We start from the raw sequence: 25381 nt of genomic DNA, 5'->3' as shown, positions 1-25381 counted from the left end.
GAGTCAACGGTGGTGGTAATGCATTAGCAACATCACCATGTCGAGCCACGAACTTCTTCGAACCAACACAATGGTTACCACCATTATCAGTGGCACCACAACCATTTCCCGGTGGCCTAACAGGGCCTCGTTGTAGAGACGACAAAAGAAGATTTCCGGTATTCATCCATGGCTCTTCGAATCCTCCATCGAGAAGTCTACAACCTTCACTCATTTCAAGACTTGTGAATATCAAGAGTAAAGTTGCAATTGCGGCTAAAGTTCTGATTATTTGTGTGCTCCTCATGTTTTGTTGCATTAAGGTAGAAAGAAAGACAGAAAGTATATAAATGGAGATTTGGTGGTCTTGCATAAAGGAGTGCATACATATTTATAGGGACATTAAGGTTGGTCAAAATATGGATGACTTTAATTTTGACTTGAATTTTTCTTGCGAATAAGGATGGCTACTATAATACATGTGTATAAATATTGAATATTTCTAGTGAACAAATATGATACATGTTCCGACTTGAATAGTCGAATAGAATTTATTTATTTTTTTATTTGAAAGATGTGAATGACTTGTGAAAGTTTAGCATATGTTGTATTAATCTGGCTTGCGGTAGAGAACCCCTCGTAAATAAATCTGTATTTTAAATCTTTTGATAAGAAAGTCATATTATTTACCGATATAGAGGAACTCACTCAGACCCATCATAAGTAGAAATTAAATACACCTTTGACCTATCTATACTCCCTTATAAAATGAACTAACTTTAAGTAATTAAAAATCTAATAAGTCTAAAATGCTCATTTAACTTACTATATTTTTCTATACTCATCTCTGCAGTTGGACTAAACTACCCTTACAAAAACTTTACACCCGTAATTTTTATCCTCCAAATCTATCTCTCTATCACACACACACACAAAAAAAACCTAGCTTTCTCAGACGATCATTTTCCCTCAAACTGTAGCAACGTGCGGACACAAGGCTAGTTGTGACAAAAGAAACGTTCTTACCGCTAGACAATTTGAAGATGATTAGTCAAATAGATAGTATATGTGATTGTGTATTATTAATACTTTATTATAAAACAAATAACTTTATTTAATATTTTAAGTTTTAACATTTCATCAAGACTAAATTAAATTAATAACCCACATTACTCATCGTCGTCGTCGCTGGCACCAATCTCCATCGTCGCCACCACCACCCGTCACCGCCACCACTACCATCGCCGTTACACCACTACCAACGACGCCAACTCCATGGTCGTCACAACATGCGGGTACCGTTCTCGTCGTATTATATAGCGGAATCATATGCTCGTAGTTGAGTTATAAAACATATTGAATTCTTTTATTTTAAGAAATTCAACACTTTTTTATACCTTTCAGCACTATTATATACCCAAAATACCCTATTTCTTAATCATAAATCCCTTATACATTTAATCTATACTTTTATACTACCTAATAAAAAAAACAACTCTCTCTTTAAATGTTACTTAAGGAAATAATCTAAAATAACATTAATGATTAAATTACACTACCAGTTCTTTATCTTTTAAAATATTTTCATTAACCTTTTAAATCAATTACTTTTACATCAATTATATACACCACTTGACGCCGCCTCCACCACCAACAGTCGCTCCCGTCACCACACCGTCACCGTCACGACCACCGCTGCATTGCGTAAGTACCGTGCTAATAACATATTTAGTCTTATTCTCAATGTAAAACTTAACTAAGTATTTGACTTTCGTAAATAAAGTATTATTATTCACATTATATATTTGGTTGAATAGGACGTGTACATACATCAATTAGCGTGTTGATGACTTGATGGATTTTCGATTTAAAATTAAGTAATACTCGTAAGTATTATACTTTTCTTCTAATTTCAAAGACTTGGTAAATACACAAACTTGGTAAAGTACACGAAGAGTCACTATTTCTAGCTTAAAAAACTTCGAAAAACAGTTACGCATTGCTTATTATTATTATTATTATTATTATTATTATTATATTATTATTATTATTATTATTATTATTATTATTATTATTATTATTATTATTATTATTATTATTCAATATATATGTGGAAACATTTGTAAATCTTAACATATTATAATATGATATTTTGTAACGTTAAGTTAGTTATCCGATGATTCAAAAATCCAGATGACATCCAAAGAGATAGACCTCGAACCCACACTCCATACCATATGTTATACTCGTTACTACTGTCAAAAGCTACCATTGAGGACTGACATTATTAAGAGGAAAAAAAACCTTTGATGTAAAGTTTAATGGTATAATTTCAAAGACTTGTAATAAAAAGAAAGAAGAAAAAACACTCCATGACGTCTTTCTAACTGATATATCTTCGAAATCACTAAGAAGATAAAAACATCTGAATGGGACTTAGAAGCAATTTGACACACACACAAAATACAAACCTAGTGATAGTCAATAATATTATATTTAAATTATAATTAGGCAGCCTATTTTCCTTCGGGTGTGGTATGACAAAATAAAGTGTGATTGTTATCCATTAGGTAGCTTACACCTTAAAGTTTGAACATTAAGTAAACGAACATAATACCCGCACGTTGTTGCGGAATTTTATAACTACTTTTTTGGATGAATACATTAGTTACAGAGTGTGTCAAAAATATAAATTATGAGATTCTGTCAATTGTTTTAAAACCATATAAAAAGATCAATGTTAATTAAATGAGAATCAATTACAATTAATAATAAAAATAGTAAACTAATATAATAAAGTAAAAAACAAACCAATATAATATTTATACATATACTAAATAGTGTTGTGTATGGAGAAGCATTTTAGAAACCATAAAGATGTTGAAAGGGACATTTGGAGGGAAAAATAAGAATTAAAGAAGTATAGATATATATAGATATAGATAGATATAGAAGAGTTGGGGAGGAGTATTTTAGGAATATTAAGAAAAATGCTTAATTACATAATATAGGAATCCAATATCTCTACTCTTTTATAAAGTAAAAGGGTCCTTTTTATTTTTAGTAATTTCTGTCTTTGAATTACCAGAATTGCATTTGACATTTATTTTAATAATTAACACTTTAAGCCTTAATTTTTTTAAATATTCCACTATCACCTTTACATCAACCTACACCATTTGAGACTTGACACCGCCACCACCAAAAATAATACCGTTACCGACAATACTAGACCGTCGTGCCCACTACCGTCGTCACATTGCGCGGATACCATGTTCGTGCATTATAAATGAGTTTAACTAGAAAATTTGTAACTAAAATGTATTTATTTTTTTGTGCAATTTCTTTTCTCGAATTTATATATATTTAACATGAAAACAACAACCAAAAAAAAAAAGTTCAACAAGTTACGTTGTTAACGTTTATATCAGAACCAAAACATTATAATGATATCATAACTTTACTGTATATGACCCATTGAACTAAAAAGTATTATTTGATTATTGTTGGAGTTCAAATTTTACGTGCTCTACAAGTATAAAGATAAGAAGGCGAGTAGAAGTTTAAAACGTAGCCACTTAAAAAAAAAAAGTTGTTTAAAACGTAAAGTTGTTGATTTTAATTTTGAATATAGTTTAATCAGAAAGTGATATAACTATCCCAAACGTAATGACAATATTAGATTAATAAAAAGGTAACTTCGTCATATGCAACAAATAATTAAATACTCACATTTGCACCATTACCATATACGAGTACTAATATTTACGATGACATATTCCATTACCAAATCAAACCACCAACTAAAACCACAATTCTTATATGCAGTTTTTTTAGATTAGCAATGCTTGGTCACGGTGGGAATGGTTGAGCATGAAACCCATGTTACCATTTTTTCTGCTATATATAAAAAAAAAATGATTCGTACTGTAAACTTTACCTAAGTTTATGTATTGTCACATTGAAAAAAGATACATGTTACACTTTTAAATTTGATAAACATACATCACCCCTTCTGAATTTTACATAAACCTCCCCTTAATTTTACATAATCCCCCCTGCTTTACCTAAGATAGGTACTGCATGCTTTACCTAATTTTTCTCCATATAAAAATTATCTTATCATTCCGTTTTTATAAATAGTTATAACAAAATTAAGTTAGACATGACCCAATTGTCTTTAATGGAACTTCTATTTTGAAATTAGTTATAAGAAAATTACCGAATTTGCTTTTAATGAACTAATTTATAGAGTTAAACTATTATCTTATTAATTTACATCATAAACTCTTACCTTTTAAATATCTCAATCATCTTTTTTACATCAACCTACACCACTCGATGCAGTCATTACCAATATTGCCGTCACCACCAGACTGTTGTCATTATCACTGTTGCCACATTATATAAGTACCGTGCTAGTTGGAAAAAAAATAGTTTAAGCTAGGTATATAAATTTGTTGCTTACTCTTCTTATCATTAATAATTGGTTTAGCATAGATCTATATCAATTTAATATTAGCGTTGATGATTTAGAATGAAAAAGGTCTCAAAATATAATATCAAGGCTACTAGGCTAGTAGGCTACGGTTGTAGCCCAGTGCTAATCTAAATGGGATCCTTGATAATTTTCAGTTCCGTATATAATGTGTTATATAGCTTATCTTGTTTCGATACTAGAATTATAGAGTTCAATCTAAAGAGGTTTTACATCATTAAATGGTGGGCCAATATGATATTTGGGTTTTAGATAATTCTTTGGGTATATAACCAGATTCTCACGGTAAAAACTCTTAGCAATTTTTAAATGAGTAGCAATTCGTTTAAAACTAGATATTAGACCCGTGTCCAACACTGGACACGAGATTTACGATATTATTAATATTAGATTTTTATATATTCAATCTATAAAAACTTATAATTTCGAAGATATATTGTTCTAAGTATTGTTATACTTTGCAAATTATAGTACAATAATCACAAGTTCGTCATTTGATCATGATGCAACCCATAACATGAATATGTTTATTATCAATCACTTGTCCTATGATAATTAAACAACAATTCGGATTAATATAAATATAATATAATAATATATTTGGAAAACAAAAAAATATAAATTAATGATATTTTTTTTACAAATTAATATATATACTAATATAATAATATATTTGGATAATGATTATTAGGATTTTTTAATTTATAGTTTATCTAAATGATGACATAAACAAGAGACAATTTGATAAAATTAAACGATTTGATTGGTTAATAAGTCATTAGTTTAACTGTCTTATAGTATATATTAGTATAGTATTAGTATATATTAAAATTAAGATACTCCATAACATTGTATATTTACTTACACTGAATTGAAATTGATAAGCGGAGCTTGATAAAGAATACAAACATGATTATTGATAATTTAAGTTTAATTATTTTCCATAATATCTTTGATTATAAAAGAACTTAATAAATGATTTATTGGTGGGTCACAGAGGTCAAGACACAAAATTGGGTGGTGCCAAGCTTCCTCAATTGGCGCAAATACAACTATAGTTTGGTTGGAAATTTTCGAGGTCTATAGTATAACTTCTTCCAATGAATCAAAAAATTATATTCTGCTTTCATCACTGGTTGGTTATAACTATATTTCTTCCATGATCTCAAAATTGTTTAAAAATTATTTTATTTTCACTTATATTATAAGACAATTAAAAATTTGATAAAACCAAAACTTTTATGTCATATTATTAATATAATAGTGCATTATATAGTGCTTGAAAAATCTAAGCACATGACATCAGTGTTTTAAATTATTGATCGATATCATGTTATATTCTGATAGATAAAATTTTAACTTTTATTTCAATGTTTAAAAACTATAATTGAGTAAATGTATCATCAATATCGTGTTATATTCTAATTGATAAAATCCTACGTTCAAATACGACAATTAAATAATTGTATCATGTTTCTTTTAGGACCGTCTCAACTTAAAATAAAAGAGATTTCAACTTTTAAATCCAAACAAGAAAAAGGTATTTGCACGTTGCGACGGTGATGGAGATGACGGCGAGGTGGTGATGTAATGACGGTGACGGCGATGGCGGCGACGATGATGGGGTAATCTACCTGACGGGTTCCACCATTGGCCGTACGGGCTTCAACCTCGGATTTAAAATTTCGTCGAAAGTATATCGAATGACCCCTCTAATGAAAGAACATGAAATTTTAAGAACACCTATATAATTTTTATAATTTATTGATGTACGATTTTTGAGATAAAAGATTTTGAATAAATTAGAGAAATAAAATGATTTATGGGGGAGAATGAATATTAATAAGTGGTTGAGATTAAAGAAGAAAGAAAAAGTGTGATAGTTTTTTCAGGTAAAAGAAATGATTAATCATCCTGACTCATCTTTTTAAAAATCCTCTTAATACCTCAACTCAATGCCAAATGTTATCCATTAATTCTATCTCATAATTCATCATTTGATTGCAACATATGTCATGATCATATTATTAGGAGGATAGATCATTTTTTCTTTAGGTAAATATAGTATAGATAAGAGGGGTATTTTAAAAAAATAAATGTTGAAACTTAAAATTTAGACATAAACTATTTGCTTTATAATATAGTATCTACCAATAAATTAAAACATGATTGAGATGTTTTTAAAACGACACGTGACATATTCCTTGATCGACATGTGTCTTTTTAATTTATTAATTTTATTAAATTAAATTAGTTTTTTAATTGTATACTCACGAATCATGTATAAGACATAACTGAAATTTTTTATGATACAATTTATATAGCTACGTACATTGTAGATATGTATATAGATGATAACTTTTTGATTTGAATGTAAGGGTTCGTAATCAAAATCATTAAAAAAAAAAAAGAAACAAAGTCATTTAATGATACCAAAAAATATTTAAATTTTTGCATAACACGAAGAACAAAAATAGAAAAAAAAAAGCCTGTGAGTTGGCGCGAATTCAACGGATCCGAAAAGAAAAAGAAGGCACAGCCACAAGAAAGCTCTCTCAATTCTGTGGCGAATTTTATACACTGTTTCAAAACTGCTCCGAAACCCTAGGCCATTCTCCCAAACCATCCAACACCAATTTCCAAATCCTCCTCCTCCTCCTCATCACCATCCTGCCGTCCGTACCCTCGCCGGACCGTGTATTTTTTCCGATTTCCGATCCACATTTCTGGTACTCAACGTTTTATCATTATTTATTGATTTTTTTTTCTAATTTGTTTTGTTTCACGCGCCAATTCGATATTTCGTGGACGTTCCGTTTGATTTTCTGGAAGGTTTTCAAGTGTCCGAACAACGGTCGATTTTGAACATTGTTATCGTATGTGCATTTTAAAAATTTCTTTTCAATTATATATATATATATATATATATTTGATGTATATATGGTTGTGATTGAGCTAATGTTGTTGAGTTTATTTGATTTGTCAGGGTGGATGTATTGACATTGCTGCTATAATTATAAAATATTGTTATGGAATGAAACCGATTAATGATTTGATTGCATATGAATGGTGGAGAGAATTGAAATCCGATAGCTGTCCGGATTATCGGGGAGTCTTTTAGCTTAGTGATGAAGGAATTTGTAATGATAGAGTTTCACATTTGATACTCATTCTCATGGTATGCATTTTCTTATATTATTTTTTCTTGTCTTTTTTTGTTTTTTTGTTAGTAGTTAGCATTCGAGACACCACAGTGACATCCAATTGGGCAGTATGCGGAGCTCAAACCACGCTTGCCTGGGATGAAACCAGGACTCTCGAAAACCCCCCTAACAATCCACTCCTACAAATGTAGGAAGTAGGATTTGAACCCTGGTGGTCCGCAAAACATTATTTGTTTTCATGAACTTTGTTTGCCTATTTATAGGTCTTGTTTTGACCCGTGAGGATATATTGAAGTATTATTCTATGTATGAAGTACACATATTGCCAAATGTACTGTAGGATATGGCTTTGTTGCAATGAAAGTCACGTTGTTTGAGATTACGACAGGGGTACTGCCTTTAATATGTTATGCTTGTTTAGTGCTTACGCAGTTAAAGTATATTACGCAAGGCTTATAGATGATATTTTCACATGCGTAAGTCCAATCGTGTTAGTAGAAAATGCTTTGATAATGTTTAATGGGGAGCACACTAGTTAAGTTTAAGACTTCAATATAAATTTGCTTGTAATTTGAAGGCCAAATCGATTTTGAACTACAGTTTGATTATTAAACATAACATATATACATTTACACCATGATCTTCTCTTCCCTTTTTTGTTGTAAATACGATAACCTTTAATTTATGCTTTTACTTGTTGATATTGACGATTGCGGATGATTCTTAAAAATCAGCTTGAAGTAGTAGGTGCATTTTTTATATATATTATGTTTGGTAATAAAGGTGTTTACTTGTCATGTCTCGAATTTTTTTTCTTGCTCTTCTTTGTGATGCATCTTTTTCCATATTATCCTACTTCTGAATTTGACAATCCTTATCAATATGCAGGAGACTACGGAAAAGATAACCGTAGGCTCTCTGGTATGGGTGACAGACCCATCAGTGGCTTGGATTGATGGAGAAGTGTTAAAAATAGAAGGAACGGAAGCTGAGATCCGAACTACTGATGGGAAGAAAGTAAGTTGTCATATACTCTTCTCAAGTGTCAATCAGTTCGTTATGGTTTTTGCCAGTTTTTGGGGAAAAAGCTGGTAGTCATAGTGTTTGATTGGTAGCCTGAAGACTTTAAGTTGATAAATGAGGCTAAATGAAATGCTTGTTACCATGATTTTATAATACTAACAAAGAATACAGCTCACTTTTACACTTACCTTCAATGTAATAAGCTTTAGTGCTGTCATCCGTGAACAAGATTGGAGAAAGAGAATGCAAAAACTTCTCCCCTTAAGTGTAGCCTTTACATTTTACAGGTTGTCACGAAACTATCAAAAATACACCCCAAAGAGATGGACTATCCAGATGGTGGAGTTGATGACATGACCAAGCTTTCTTATTTGCATGAGCCTGGAGTTTTACATAACCTATCTATCAGATATCAACGAGATAAAATCTATGTAAGAGGATGTCCAACTTTAGTTTCGTTTTTCTGTTAAAATATTGCTCAGTCTGGTGAGAAAAAACATTGGATTACTGCAGCTATGAGAGGCTCAGTCATAATGTTGTATCCTACTCTGACATTGTGGCAGACTTATACAGGCAATATTCTCATCGCCGTTAACCCGTTTCAAAGTTTGCCTCACTTGTATGATGGTCACATAATGGAAAAATACAAAGGAGCACAATTTGGGGCTCTAAGTCCTCATGTATTTGCTATTGCAGAACTTGCTTTCAGGTATTCTCTTATATTTTACAGATTATCTAAAGGATCATAAAGTCATTCTTACTTGGGATAAACCAGGGAAATGGTTAATGGAGGAAAAAGCAACTCAATCTTAGTCAGTGGTGAAAGTGGTGCGGGTAAGACTGAGACTACTAAAATGCTTATGCGTTATCTTGCATATGTTGGTGGTCACAAAGGCACGGAAGGACGAACCGTTGAACAACAAGTTCTTGAAGTAAGATGACATAACTTCAGCTCTTTTTTTGTTGTATGTCTTTCAAAGTCAATAATTCAGAAAATTGGACATGCTGTATAGATGCTTATTTAATAGACTATTTTTTCATATAATTTCACATACATTTTCTTCAGTGCTAAAGATGTAGATTGTTGGTTAATTGTTACTTTCTCTTTTGGTAGGCTAACCTTTTCAAGTTTTTTGATTTAATGTTGCAACCGCAGTCAAATCCAGTTCTGGAAGCATTTGGGAATGCAAAAACCGTTAGAAATAACAATTCCAGGTGCAGAACTGTTAAAGTTATTGTGCAAGAAACTTGGTACTCGTTCAATATTAGTTTCATTGGCTGAAAGTATCCAGATGCTTATATTCTTTCTTTACGCAGCCGTTTTGGAAAATTTGTTGAGATTCAGTTTGATAAACATGGAAGAATATCTGGAGCAGCCATCAGAACATACCTTCTAGAAAGATCTCGTGTTTGCCAAATTTCAGATCCTGAACGGAACTATCACTGCTTCTATCTCCTTTGTGCAGCACCTGCAGAGGTATTTTTAATGCGTCATGTAATCTATAACTGTGAGATTAAGCTACCTGAGTGTGTTAACTTTTTTGATAACTTTCAAGGAAATCAAAAAGTATAAATTGGGAGATCCTAAGTCATTTCACTATCTTAATCAATCAAACTGCTATGAGCTTGTTGGTGTAAACGATGCCCATGATTATCTTGCCACTCGGAGAGCCATGGATATTGTTGGAATAAGCAAAAAGGAACAGGTTGGAGCATCATCAAACTGAACTGTTATTTTGATTTATTCAATAATAGCTGACAACTACGCCTATTTATCAGGATGCAATATTCCGAGTTGTGGCTTCAATTCTCCATCTTGGTAATCTTGAGTTCGCTAAAGGAGAAGAGATTGATTCATCAGTTCTGAAGGACGATAAATCCAAGTTTCATCTTCAGATGACAGCAGAGCTGCTAATGTGCGTTTCTTTGTACTTCCAAATTTGTGAATATATGCAGACGTGTGTGTGTGTGTGTGTTTATGTATGCGCATGTTCTGAATTGCCTCATGCATTTTCAGGTGTGATCCACATGCTCTAGAAGATGCACTAATGAAGCGTTTGATGGTTACTCCAGAAGAAGTTATCAAGAGAAGCCTTGATCCTGAGCGGGCAACCTTTAGCAGGGATGGTTTGGCTAAGACCTTATATTCTCGCTTGTTTGATTGGTAACTTTAGCCTTTTGTGTTGATCTTATTTCCGACAGTTCACATTATGCATGTAAATCTCTAATTGTTCCAAGGGTAGTTATTCAACTTGCCTGCTTGATTACATTGGCTTATGGAGATGCATGATCATCCATATTTACAGGTTGGTAGATAAAATTAATGTGTCAATTGGGCAAGATTCAAAGTCAACTTCTCTGATTGGCGTCCTTGACATATATGGTTTTGAGAGCTTTAAAACCAATAGGTAATATATCTGTGTGATATAATCATTCAAATGACTGCTTCACTGATTTGATTGTGTTGAAGTCATAATTCTGTTTAAATTTTGCAGTTTTGAACAGTTTTGTATTAATTTCACTAATGAAAAGCTGCAACAACACTTCAATCAGGTGTGGCATAAGGTTTCTTTGCAATTTTATGTTTTATGTCTTTGCATAAGGTGAATATATACTTGATTTCTTATTATTTGTTCCCTCTGAACAGCATGTCTTCAGGATGCAGCAAGAGACGTATTCCAAAGAGGAAATTGACTGGAGCTACATAGAATTTGTAGACAACAAGGACATCCTAGATCTTATTGAAAAGGTTCTATTTGGAAAAACAATTTATGATGCTCTCAACTCATTCTTTTGACAACTAAAAATATTTTGCTTGACGTATGATCAGTGGATCTTGTAATCAAGCGCAAAATATATGTAAAAGGTTTGAATTTAGCTCCACCTTTTGCTTTATATCGTTCTCAATAGTGATCAATCATTATTTGTCATTGGCCACAGTGACCATTCTGGGAATCAGTATGAGCATCCTTGTATTTGTCAAATGTCAAGTGTGTAGATTTAGGACGCCAGTGGAGAAGGGATAGGCCTAAGCTTAGGTGAGGATTGACTTAAGACTGACCTGAAGGAGCTTTGCCTGTATGAGGATATGGGCCTCAGATAGAAATACTTGGAAGACTAGAAATATGGTAAATGTGTAGGAAAGATACACTGTATTTCGTTTGACGAAGTTGTTTCCTTTAGGCTTCCTAGGAGACTTGGCTTTCCATGCAGAGATACTTGACTCTGCTTCTAGGTATAGATATACTAATAAGGTATATGAATAGAATAGGATGATAGGTGTTTTGTTTGTGGGGTAGTTTTTATTTAGACTGTTTGGAATTACATGAGTAGATCCTTGCTTCTGCTTCTAGGCTTAGATATACTCATATACTAACATTCATCTAGCGTAGGTAATATAGTAGCTCTGGCACTGACTATACAGGCTTACCATGATTACATTCTCATAGTGTATGCTTGTATGTTTAGCATGCTTGATTCCTTATATGCTTTTCATTTTAGACATATATACCTTATGCCTGCATAAGTTCACTCTCACTTAAGTGTGTAAATGCACGCACACAAACATGCATCCCCTCTCCACACACATTATTTACTCACACATGCTCTGTCCATGAGGTTCTTTTAGAAGCAGTTTTCTTACCCTTGGGTAGTGGTAAGATTGTCTATTTCCACACCCCTGTACCCAGCTTATGGCAGAATTGGGTATCGTGGTGGCTGTTTTTGTCCGTACGTTTAATAATGCATGTCCGGCCAACGGTTGGTGGCCCATTGGTAAGGTTTTTGACTTTGGGAGGATCCACTTGGGTTCGAGTCCCACTTCCTACATTTGTGGGGTGGAGGTTTTTCGAGACTTATGGGTTTCATCCTAGGCATTTGTGTACTGTAGGAGTAAGAGTAGAATAGTATGCTGTGCTTAATTAAAAAAAAAAAATTGTATGTCCGCAAAGCTTTCAGGATGATCCATTAAATTAATTTTGTATCGTGTTTGCAGAAGCCTGGGGGAATCATTGCTCTACTTGATGAAGCCTGGTAAGCAATGTTATGCCATCTACACAAAAAGACTAATTCTTGTTCTAGTATATGTGCATTTACTTTCTTTTTTCAAAAAATATATGCATTTACTTTCAGCTACGCTATATTTCTGTTGGGAAAGCCTCAATTATTCAAAACATGCACATGTGTGTGTTTTCAAGTTCATGTACTTTACGTGTTTACATTTTTGTGAAGTTCTAGGCATTCGGAATTTGACACCATTTCTTTGTATTTCATGTTGAAGAAGTTTCTTATAGCTCATGCCTAACTATTATTTTATTTTCCCAGTATGTTTCCCAAGTCAACTCCTGAAACATTTTCACAGAAGCTTTATCAGACATTCAAAACACACCGGAGATTTATTAAACCAAAATTATCACAGTCGGATTTTATTATTGCTCATTATGCCGGTGAGGTAATGTCAATTATTAGATCTTTTGGGCAAGAACCCTGCTAATGTTTCTCCAGGTTTAACGTATGTTTTTTTTTGTCAATACTCAGGTACACTATCAGTCTGATCAGTTCTTGGACAAAAACAAAGATTATCTTGTTCCCGAACACCAAGATTTGTTGAGTACTTCCAAGTGCTCTTTTGTAGCAGGGCTTTTTCCTCCACTACGTGAGGATGCAACCAAGTCATCCAAGTTCTCATCTATTGGTTCTCGCTTCAAAGTAATCTTCTTTCAGTTAAATATTCAGTAGTTTAACTTTTTTATAAATTTAATATGATGTTCCAAGTCCTTTTCTTTTTAATTCAACGCAGCTACAACTTCAGCAGTTGATGGAAACTTTGAACTCCACAGAGCCCCATTACATTAGATGTGTGAAACCAAATAATCTTCTAAAGCCTGCCATATTTGAGAATGTCAACATTATCCATCAGTTACGTTGTGGGGTGAGTAGATTGCACATAAGTACATAACCGAGTTTGAACTTCACTTGTAGTTTCTTGAACTCATTCAAAGTGTTTTTTACGCCTCATTCAGGGAGTTCTAGAGGCAATTCGTATCAGCTGTGCTGGATACCCTACCAATAAGTGTTTCGCTGATTTTGTTAGTCGATTTGGTCTTTTAGTTCCAGAGGTTTTGAAAGCAAAGTAAGTACGGTTCATTATAATACCTATCTATAGACAATTGGATCTGCATATGTATTAATAGCAGTTGTACCAACAGTTACAACAGGAAGGATGCATGTAGGAAGATACTGGACAAGGCGGGGATCCGGGGGTATCAGGTAATGAAGTCTTTGTTGCTTCTGAAGGGACCTTAAATTTTAGCTTATAAATGTAATAAACTAATAATATACCTAGTCTGCTATCTTTCTTTTTACTTCAGTTTGTTTCTCTAAAAGTTATATTGATATAGGCAATTAGGCATTGTCCCTGTTATGATGTTTTCTCATGAATCTCAGAACAGGGTTGTGTCCACCATTTCTTGGCCTATTAAACGAATATATGGTGTACCTAAATCTGTAGAGATTTTTCCAACTCCTGATTAAAAGGAACCTTAAGGTTGATTTACTATTTTATAGGCTTGACATTGAGAATTCAAGTTACAACAGGGGAGATAAAATGTTCCCTGGAACGTGATTTTCACGACTCAAATTACTATCCTCCCTGGCATTCTTCTTTCATTCTTTTGTGTTGAGAGAAGAAAAACAAAATAAGGAATGATGTTTAACTATTGGAACCTGAACCACTTGATTTAGCTTAAGTGGCCACCTGCCTCTCTTAAATGGGGCCCCCATATGTGGGGGGTGTGGTGACAAAACAATCCACTCGGGTTTGAGGTGTGAAAACCCTCAACTGACTCCATCATGGGCATTCTTCATAGGAATATTTACCTGATGCACCAAGGCTTGTGGGGGCTATGTGTAGGTACCAGTGCGGTACATGGGACTAAGGGGTTCCCATCAATCTACCTCTTTTTATAATATATATTTTTTTTATTGGAACCTGGACATGATAGACAGTAGCTGTTATTAACAAACAGGCTTAATTTACTGATTATCTGTTCTTTTTTTTTTCTTTTTTAACTGATTATGTTGATCTTTATGTTAATTTGGGCTAGTTCATACTTATAAGGTGTGTGTATGTATGTGTGTGAATCTGCAGATAGGGAAAACAAAAGTTTTTCTTCGAGCTGGTCACATGGCTGCATTAGATGCACGGAGAGCGGATAGAATTAGCAATGCAGTTATTGTTATTCAGAGAATGACAAGAAGTTTTATTATTAGGAAGCGTTTTCTTGCTATGGCGAATCTTGCAGTTGCGTTGCAAACTTTATGCAGAGGTTTGTCTTTGCATTAAACTGTCACATGAAATTTTCATCTTTTATAATTTGAGTTCTTAACTGAGTATAAATATAAACTATTTCATTTCTCGTACACATGGCCTGTTCCTGCATCGCTTTCTTAATTTATATCGTGTGTAATGTCTCTGTGCCTCACTCTTTCTCGGATTCATATTAGGAAAGCTTGCTACTAAGATGTATGAAGATATGAGAAAGACAATTGTCTCAACTAAAATCCAGACTAATTTTCGGCGGTATACGTTGAGGACGTCCTACACCAGACTAAGGCATGCAGTTGTACTCATCCAAGCAGGTCTGAGAGCAATGGCTGCTCGTTGTGAATTCAGATACAGGAGGCGGCACAAGGCAGCTACTAAATTAGAAGTCTGTACCTGGTACTCTTGTATTTTGTATCTATCTAGATGCTGTCAAATGTTCTAATGTAAGTCAGTTCTTATAGGCGAAATGGCGTGGACATAGAGACTATAAACGCTATAAGAAACTGACAAAGGCAACAGTTGCCACACAATCTGGATGGAGGGGGAGAGTCGCTAGGAGAGAGCTCCGGAGATTAAAGACGGTATGTCTTCTTTTTCTAATGCATTGCAAGTACAGGTAATTATATACCGTTTTTTTCGGGTAAAAACGGGAAGCGGTGTCCTGTTTATGTTTTAATAGTAAATACATTAAGAAAGTATATAGTTTTAGCGATTTGATATTGTATATGACGTTGAAGATATTTATCATGCAATGCTCTAGAAACCAAAGTTTCTCATTGTTGTTTTTCTCCAATCCTCTTAATCCAAAAGTTCTGCTGCAACACTTTCCATTCTTCATATCATTAGTCGTTTACCTTGAACATATATAGGCTGCAAAGGATACTGGTGCTCTCCAACTAGCAAAGGCGAATCTTGAAAAGCAAGTACGAGAGCTCACACAACGTCTAGAGCTAGAAACACGGTTGAAGGTAACATTACTCTGTTTTATAGTTATTCTCTCAACCATTTTTATTGCTTTGTACTTTCTTTCCATTTATGGCTGTCAAGTTGCATTGCTTTTTAAATGGAAAAGGGTGGTCGTTGGATAAGTTACGCGGCATTTTCTGGATCTTTAGGATAAGTTCTGTTTGGATAGAACATAGTTTTGAATCATCAAGGAGGTATTTTGTCAAGATTAGGATCACTTTTATCTTGTATGGGCCAATTCTGCACACAATAGAGAGCATTCAAGAAACTTTTTATAATTTATTTTGTGATATTATGAAGGCAAACTATCAATTTATTGAAGGAAATGAGAAAGTGGGATACAAGCAGTATGTGAATTGATTTCTTATCTCCATAACTAGCAATGCTCTGGCAAGAAATGTGCTTTGAATACAAGTCTTAAAAATACATTTGAAGTTGCAACTTTATGTAGAATTACCAAACATCCCGATAACATAGCCGGGATAAGTAATATTCAGTTCATAGGAATTAACTAGTCTCCTCTTTGTCCTGTAAATGGTAATGGTGGGAACTAGATATGAGCTTAAAAGGCTCAACTCACCAGGATATGAAGGACTATATGTTTCAGCTAATGAAGTTTACCTTAATAGATGCAATAGGTAATGCTATCTTGAACTAGTTTTAGTTTTGAACTAACTGTCATTCCACATTATTGTTTTCTTTGCTTTTGGCATTTGTGCTGTAAATCTTTCCTTACATCGTTCCCTACGACACTTCACTTGTGTTGTCCTGACTCCTGAGTACCTGTGTATTCCAGACATGCATAAACATGAGTTTGGTTCATTAACTTAAAATTTTGCCTGGCTTTGCACAATATTCCTTTCTAAATTTTTCGTCATTTCTATTTATTTCACTCCACTTCATGCTTTTACAAAGGTTGAAAACTTGATGAATAATTTTGGGTATCTGTAAACTCTTTATTAACCATGATCATCGTAAGACAAAAAGACATTAGTCAATTGGGACTTATTTTAACCCCAGATTCTTGATATACATGTACGTTATTGTGCAGACTGAACTGGAAGAAGCTTTGCGTGCCAAGGAACATGAGCTTGCAGCTAAAGCTTCTACCGGCGAAGTGGAAAAGATTAACGGTTTAATTGCAGAAGTAGAGAACTTGACGGTAATGTTCGTTTACTTTAAAATTTCTACTCTCCCACATGTGTGATCTGTATGTGTTACAATGATGTAATACATGTTAAAACCAGTTGATTCTGAATTTATCTGTGTGTGAGAGCTCTTGGTGTTCTTTTATCTTATTGATATCTTCCATTATCAAGGTATAAGGGCGTTAAGTTACAACATAAAATTATAAGGGGGAATGTTGGCAAAGTTCAAGATCTTTTAAATTTGAGCTACAACTTGAAAACCAACATGCCTTTGGCGTGAAGGTATTCAGATGTATTAGTGGGGCTCCCCACCGAGTAGTTCATGGCTCCAGTCCCAACTGGTCAAAGATCTAGGGTATATGGGTGTGTGAGTTTGCTGTTCATATAAAACAGTTAGAACATGGAGACTCATCTAACTGCCATATGTGCTTCATAGGGGCTGCAGCAACATTAGTTTTAGAAACAATTATGGTTTTCTTAATCTGTTTCCACCTTTTGGTACTTTATTTTCTTCTCTTCTCTCTTGATCTGTAAATCCATCTTATGTGCGCATATTGGCATGCAGGCTTTGCTTGAATCAGAGAGGAAACGTGCTGATGAATCTGAGAGGAAGTACGCTGAAGCCCAAGAAACAATTAAAATTATGAAATTGGAGGAAAATGAAAGAAAGGTACTTCAAATTCAAGACTTTAGATACCCATTATTGTTAACAAGAGATGTATCACATTATGAAACTAAACTAGCAAAATAAATCAACGCACATGGGAAGTAAATAAAATTTATGTGGGTAACTGGATGCAAAGTTTTATAAAACATATGAAGTTTCAAAGTTTGTTTGTATATTTGAAGCACCCCAGTTGGATAGCTACTATAAGAAGTATTCTGTTCATATGCCGTACATGCTCTCTTCGATGGGTGAACACATCATATTAGATTACATAATCGCAGTTAGCGTTAATTCTAAAGCTTTAGCTAATTTCTATTCTCAATCAGATGTTATATAAACATTTACTTTCTTTCCTTAAAAACAACTAATGTTGCATAATATTTTAGGAATCATGATCCATGTTTAACTCAGCTTACACTTGCTGAGTATCTTTAAAACAATTGTTTGCGCTTTTCTTGTATGGTCAACACTGTTCCCTTTATGTAGTATCATGTATGCTGCTGTGTGCTTTCTGTCTAATACCAAGAACTCAAGCTTGTTTTTCTTTAGCTGGAAGTTGAATTAGGACTGGAATAAATCACATCTTCTCATTTAATTTGCAAATGTCATTAAAATAGGGCATTGTTTTTATCAAATGAATGATGGTCATATGATGCCTGAATATATGATATGGACTATAGGGGGAAAACAAATGGATTTAAATTGGGTATGGCCCATGCATGAAAATAACGTTTTTATTGGCACAAGATGTTTTATTTCTTTCAGTTGCTAGATCTTGAATGCAAGAGTGTCAGGCTTACTTCACTCTCTCTCTCTCTCTTGATTTTCAAATTGCCAATCTTAAGTTATTGCAATGCAGGCTCTTATAGAATCAGAGAGGCAACGGGCCGACGACTCTGAGAAAAAGTATGCTGAAGCCCAGGTAACTATATGATTAGCGTGAAACTTAAAAGGAAGGTTCTTGAATATAATTGTTTTTTTTGGTCCACCACAAAGTAGTGACATTTATACCCTTTATAAACAAGTTATTGCAGATAAGTCATAACTATGACACACATGATACAATGAAACCAAACTAGCAATATATTGTTTGTGAGAAATGAAATATAATAAGCATGGGAATTTATGTGCGTTAGTAACCCTGCATAAATGAGAGGGAAATAAGTTCTTTTGCCAATCAAGTCTTAAAGCACATTTGAAGTTTCAAATGTTGTGTGCAATTTTTGTATATCATCTGGTGGTACTGTCCATATATCTGTCAATTACCTGTCCTGTATACTTACTGTCATGCAGGCTCTTTTAAAATCAGAGAGACTACAAGCTATCAAATCGGACAATCACATTGAAGCGTTTGAGAGGATTGAAGATACAAGTTTTGAAGGAACTGAAAGAAGGGTACATTAACTTTGACAATATGGTTATTTTTGTCTACTGTGCTATATAAATAGTTGCAAACAGTTACATTTAATTTGTCCCAAATATGTATAATAATGAAGGCAAACATGTACACTCACATAAGTAGCTAGTATAATAAGCATGGGAATCAATCTTGAGCCATCATATATTCTCTTTGGGCTTCAAGTCTTATTTATGCATTTGAATTACAAGCTTTTTTGTATCACCAGATATATAACTTTACCTAATCATTCAGGCTGAATCGAATGACACATTGCTTGTTAAAGAACGTGAGTCTGCAACAGAAGCATCTGATGCAACTTTGTCCATTGTCAAAGAAGCCATAACATCTATGAAGGACATTGATAACATTGATGGTTCAGCCGCAGAACAGGAGAACCAAAAGGTAATACCGATAAAAAATATATGCTAGAATTACTACCATGTGGTGGTTCTTATCGGATTACCCCCAGAACATCCTAATGTGATATCTTCTGGAGCTTTTAGAGACATTTGGTTAAGGGTGTGTAGTGGCGACTTAAGCTTTAACCACTGGCTAGACTTATCTATGTACATTAACAACAGTTGGAACCAATCTCACCCTTGGTGGGGTATGCCGGGATGTGGGATTTAGGCAGTCTTATTTCTTTCCGAGGTTAGGGAATAAATGACTTTTTTGTTACATGGCTATAAAACATCTAAATCTCAGTTTATCCTCAAAATCTTGCACACCCTTGGTTGGTTATTACCACTAGTATGGATTTTAATATAATTCTAAAGAAGCATCCAAATACATTATGTTATCTTCTCACGCAGACTGGATTAGAGGATGGCTTTCTTGTCAAGGAACGTGAGTATCCAACGGAATTAGCTGATGAAGCTTTGTCTGTTTTAGATAACTCTTCAATATCCACGGAAGATGGTGAAAAGATTGGCAGTCTAACTCCAGAAGTGAAACAGCTGAAGGTAATCTTGACTTAGTTTAAATTTACTCGTCTCTCTTTCCCCCTTGGTTTGTATGTTTAAGAAGTCTTCAAGCTCTTTGCTTCCAATTAATTCTTTGGTTTATTACATGTTTATGTAATTATAAATGGAATGCTAGATGCATATAATAGTTTGATCTAAATAACCTCAAACACCTGAAATATATACGTGTGAGCTGTTACTCTTAACGTAACTGTTAAATCTGAGTGTTTTAGCAAACATGAAAAGACATTGTGTTTGTATCATCAGAAATATAAAGTTACCTTATCATGCAGACGGAAATGGAAGACGATTTGCTTGCCAAGGAACACGAGTCTGCAGCAGAAGCATCTGATGAAGCTTCGTCTATTGTGAACATGCAGTAATGTAAAACGCTAAACTGTATACCAAAATTACTGACAATAACTGTAAGATAAAATAAAATTGAGTAGACATGTTGGGGGTCCAATATCATCAGATATTACGAATTATTTAGATGCCATATATGCTTCAAGGAAGTACCTTGACTCTGATCAAAGGAACAACATATGTAATTCACAACTTTGATCCATGTATGACAATTTCAGTTTATTACTCAATAGATCATTTATGTACTCAAGCAATCATCAAAAAAGATGTTGAGCACAAAGTAATTTGGCCTGAGTTTAAACCTCATATATCTAACTACATGCTACCTGTGGATTGTCATTGTGATTAATTTAATAAAAGGCAAATACATTGTGTTCATATCTTAAGATGTTAAATATATGCAATCATGCAGACTGAATTGGAAGATGGATTGCTTAATAAGGAACACGAGTCTGCAGCTAGAGCATCTGATATTGGAAGTTTAACCACAGAAGTGGAAAACCTCAAGGTAATGCTGATTATTATTTAATAAACATTATCTGGTCTCTCTCAATCTGCATTAGGCTAGGTGGATTTTGAGTTTTGAGATAATTCTCACCTGCTTGATGAACTTTTGTGGTGGTAGATTCTGAGAACAAAATCTTTGGTTTTTGAAAGTCTGTTAGATCTTTGATCTGATAATAACCCAACTCATATACTCATCTAAATACAGGCTTTATTAGAATCAGAGAGACAACGAGCTGATGATTTGGAAAGGAAATTTTCCGAATCCTTGGAAAAAATCGAAGTTATACGTGTCAAGTTGGAAGAGGCAGAAAGAAGAGCACTTCAACTTCAGGAAGCAGAAAGAAGGGTACTTCAACTTCAAGACTATGATTGCTATTGTTTGTTCCACCATAAAATAGTGGCAACTATGTACATTTTAGAGATAATTTATTGCAAGTAAGTACGAGCTGTGTGATAAAATGAAGGAATACTAGAGATATATCAAAGCACAAGAGAAGTGAGATATAATAGACACGTGAATCGATCTTGATTTGGCTTAAGTAACGATGTTTCACTGAAAGATAAACAAACTTTCTTGGTCACTTAGTCTTAAAATATATTTCAAATGCTTTAGCTTTTGATGTGAACATCATCATATGACTATACTATTGCATGTTCAGTAGTCACCGAAGGAATTTAGACGCATGAGATAACCTCAAATACATCACATTGATGTGAATTGTAACTGTAATTGTTCTAACTAATATGAAAAATGTCGTCACAAATATGAAGTTACATTATCATGTAGACTGAATTCAATGAAGCAATGCTTGTCAAGGAACATGACTCTGCAATGGAAGCATCTGATAAAGGTTCGTCTGTTGTTAACGATGCAACACTTGATGAGGGCAATGCCAAGATTGACGTTTTGACCGCGGAGGTAAAAAACCTTCAGGTAAATTTCCCAATCCTTTTAGTTTATTTATGTATTATGGTGATGCATTATTATCAATTTATGAACATGCAGTATTATGAGATACTGAATTGTATACCAAAACCAATACATTATTTAAAGATTGTATCAGGGAATTTATGTGATTTTCTTCTAGCTATAACTTGAAATAAACCTTCTATTGATCAAATCTGCTAGCTTTTGTTGAAAAAGAATTGTGAGCGGGTCAAATAGTGATACTTTTATGATGATTGAACATAATAGAAAGTATGTGCAAAAAGGTGAATGGATGCTACTATGACTATCTTACTTATTTTTGATTTTCTATTAATTTTTTAGAGCTTGAATGCAATGTTTTCAGATCTGTGATTGTTCTCTCCATCTTATATACATATTGGCTTGCAGGCTTTAGTAGAATCAGAGAGACAACGAGCTGATGAATGTGAAAAGAAGTATGATGAAGCCCTGGAGTCGATCAAAACATTGCGTCTAAAGTTGGAAGAAACTGAAAGAAAGGTATTTTATCTTACACTATCAAAAAAGGTCAAATATGTACACAGTAGAGTAAATAATGTCATAAATTACACATACTGACAGATTTGATAAACGCGAGCTGGTATCAGAACTTATAAAAAGTAGGATATACCAAGTGAAGAAATCCTATTTTGTTGTCCACCAGTAAACTCGTTTAGTTCATCCTTATTTAATTTTCAAAAGACTTGTGACCCATTAAATAATAGGGACTATGTCTAACATAATATCCTGAACAGAAGTAGCAACTAATGTGGATTGTAATTTGATTGTTTTGTCATCCATAAAGACATGATCAATCATGACCAAACATAAAGTTATCTAATTTATCAGGCTGAATTAGATGATGGAATGCATGTAAATGAACGTGAATATCCAGCGGGAGCACCTGATGAAGCATTGTCTAGTCAGGAAAAAGCCACAGTTTCTGTCGCGGACACTGAAAAGATTGAAAGTTTAACTGCAGAAGTGGAGAATTTGAAGGTAGTGTTGATCTCATATCAGAATCAAGTTTTTTGCTACAATGATGCATTTGTCATTGCAATGTGGCGGTTCCTTGGTTGTAAGCAGTTTATTATTACAATATTGTAGTGTTATAGCTTCTGATGCTTAATATATGTGATATTTGTGGTGGTCGAATCGAAGGGTTTCTAGTGGTGACTGTATCTATGCAAGTCAGTATGCTCAGATATATACCAGGTCGTGTTTGGGTTGCTTGTATAATTGTTTATCTGCTTATTGTTTTTTATTAAGCAGGTAGGCAATTACAGACACTCTGTGAAAACTGCTTATTTTATAAGTTATAAGCAGATAAAAGGCTGAATTTTTCAGTAATACATTCCCAAAGTCATTCTAGAATTGAGTCATAATTAATGTAGGATTCTATGTTACCATATCTCCAAAATTATCTAGTTTTTGAATCCTTATGTACATGTATGCATGCAGGTTTTACTAGATTCAGAGAGACAAAGAGCCAATGAATGTGAAAAGAAGTACACTGAAGCCCTGGAATCAGGCGAAATTAAGCGACAAAAGTTGGAAGAAACTGAAAAAAGGGTGCATCAACTTCAGGATGACTTGAATAGGTAATATTATAGCTGAATCCATCACATAAGAATGTTATCTGGTTATTATGGAGGAATGAAATACATGTGAAATCACATTAATATAAATCATGAACTCAAAACTCGTCTTATATTCATATAAGCTGAAGTATCATAGCTGAATTTGAAACTCGTTTTGTGGCATTAGTTTTCTGGGATTTGTTGACGATGTGTTTTTCCTGATCTTACAGATACAGTTCAAATTTTGCTTCCCTATATGATGAATGTAATGCATAATGATCGTATATATTCCTATTTCTTAGGTTTGATGAGCACCATCTATCATACTCTACATTAAAGCCTCAATTTTTCACTTCCATAACTATGTAGATATAAGTTCCATACCCTTTTTCCATGGCTTCTGTGATTCTAGAAAGGAACATTTGCCTTGTTATGTTAGTATAGCATTAAGTATAATATTCAATTGACACTTGTTTATTCACATCATTTTTAGTCTTCTTGTATACGAAATTTCACCTTGATGCCACTGGCTTAATCTAAATTATTGTTTTTCCTTCTAAACGGCTTTAAGACTAGTGCTTAATGCGCTTTTGCAAGCACAGGAAGTCCACAATCATTAATTCTTTGATAGGAAATGTTAGCAAGAAACTTGTGGCAAGCCTCATTATTATTTTTATTAGTATATACCTCTTCCAGTACCTCTTTGATTGGGAAGTAAGGTTATATGAGATGAGTAGCTAAAAAAGAGGTGCCCAAAACAAGGTTATGGTTTTAAGGACATGAGAGAAGGAAAGGAGGTTAGGATGAAATGAACTAATCTAGAACCTTTTATTATCTTTTGAATACCTTCTAAAGTTTATTGGAAGTAAAGATTGAACGTCTGATATGTCATTTAACTAATGCCACATGTGTCTAGTGTGCCTCAGGATGATATACAGCATGTCAGACCAATTTTCGGAGCTAAAAAGTATTTTGTGTGCTTCTTCCAGTTCGAGTGTAACTTCAGGATTTATTATTAGAGATGCTTCTAGTGATGGTACATCTAGCTCCTCTGATGTCACATCCATCGATTCTGATTTAACTTTCCCAGCTCCCACTACTACTCCAGAGACCGTCACACCTCTCACTCCTGCTGATTTCCGGATGATACTTCATGATCTTTCTGTGCCTCAAAAACAACCAGGTCAGTCTAGTTTCTCTTGAAGTTTGTTGTCCGTGCTTAAACATTCATACTTTTCCACTCATTTTGTCAAACTCTCCCAATCATCCTTGGCGGCGTGTCAGTTTGTTGAATCAAGAAACGTTGAAAAAAACTGTATTATATATTTCTTTTTTTTCCTCGATGGTTGCTTTGTGCAGGATCTGAAAACTGGGAAAGTGATCGGGAGGGGGCCTTTGATGACTTCTTCTGATGGAACTTGCTTTTTCCAAACTTTTACCCCAATTTTCTTCTTCTTAGATAGTTTGACGTGTGGATTTTGGCATTGACTAGTAGGTATTTCTCTGACTTCCCAAATATAGAGTTGGCTTTATAAGGTTATAGTTTGGTTGTCACATTTTACGTTAATCAACTCAAGGCTGCTTCATGTATGTGATTCATGCATAGTTTAACACTATCCTTATGTTGATATTTTTATTTTGCATGAATTTTAGAAATATATCTGCCGTATCAGTGTGCATTTATCAAAGTTCCCCAAAAGAGAAGGGACTTGTATACCTAGAGTTTTGTCTGTCAAACATACTACACTTATGAAGATTATCATATGACCTGCTGTTATAAATCATTGATTTTCATACACGGTGCACTTATTCTAATAAAAGCATTCATCTTAGCTTCTAAGCTATTCTGAT

The 25381-nt window shown here is 33.8% G+C and overlaps 1 protein-coding gene across 1 annotated transcript; it reads left to right on the top strand.

The window, feature by feature from the left end:
- Window positions 1-8523: 8523 nt before the first annotated feature.
- Window positions 8524-25116, top strand: LOC122583115 (myosin-11). The gene is made up of 36 exons (XM_043755550.1): window positions 8524-8658; window positions 8952-9095; window positions 9228-9373; window positions 9440-9596; window positions 9821-9879; window positions 9982-10141; window positions 10221-10370; window positions 10444-10580; window positions 10682-10828; window positions 10971-11072; window positions 11160-11217; window positions 11312-11413; window positions 12659-12696; window positions 12988-13114; window positions 13201-13371; window positions 13463-13594; window positions 13686-13795; window positions 13872-13932; window positions 14813-14990; window positions 15169-15374; window positions 15451-15570; window positions 15859-15957; window positions 17007-17117; window positions 17669-17773; window positions 18630-18692; window positions 19064-19165; window positions 19422-19571; window positions 19982-20131; window positions 20910-21005; window positions 21210-21350; window positions 21792-21938; window positions 22341-22451; window positions 22800-22949; window positions 23412-23551; window positions 24457-24713; window positions 24890-25116. The coding sequence occupies exons 1-36, from the start codon at window positions 8524-8526 to the stop codon at window positions 24940-24942; spliced, it is 4515 nt and encodes a 1504-aa protein (XP_043611485.1). The 3' UTR covers window positions 24943-25116.
- Window positions 25117-25381: the final 265 nt, after the last annotated feature.

Source organism: Erigeron canadensis, chromosome 9, assembly GCF_010389155.1.
Source record: "Erigeron canadensis isolate Cc75 chromosome 9, C_canadensis_v1, whole genome shotgun sequence".
Lineage (NCBI taxonomy): Eukaryota > Viridiplantae > Streptophyta > Magnoliopsida > Asterales > Asteraceae > Erigeron > Erigeron canadensis.
The sequence above is the reverse complement of the archived record's forward strand: the minus strand, read 5'-3'. Positions and strand labels throughout refer to the sequence as shown.

What these genes read in the sequence shown, in the direction of transcription:
- LOC122583115 (XM_043755550.1), top strand. Translation starts at nt 8,524, where the DNA reads ATGCAGGAGACTACGGAAAAGATAACCGTAGGCTCTCTGGTATGGGTG. An exon ending in CAGAACAGGAGAACCAAAAG is followed by an intron (nt 19,572 to 19,981) that starts GTAATACCGATA and finishes CTTCTCACGCAG; the next exon opens with ACTGGATTAGAGGATGGCTT. An exon ending in TGGAAGAAACTGAAAGAAAG is followed by an intron (nt 22,452 to 22,799) that starts GTATTTTATCTT and finishes CTAATTTATCAG; the next exon opens with GCTGAATTAGATGATGGAAT.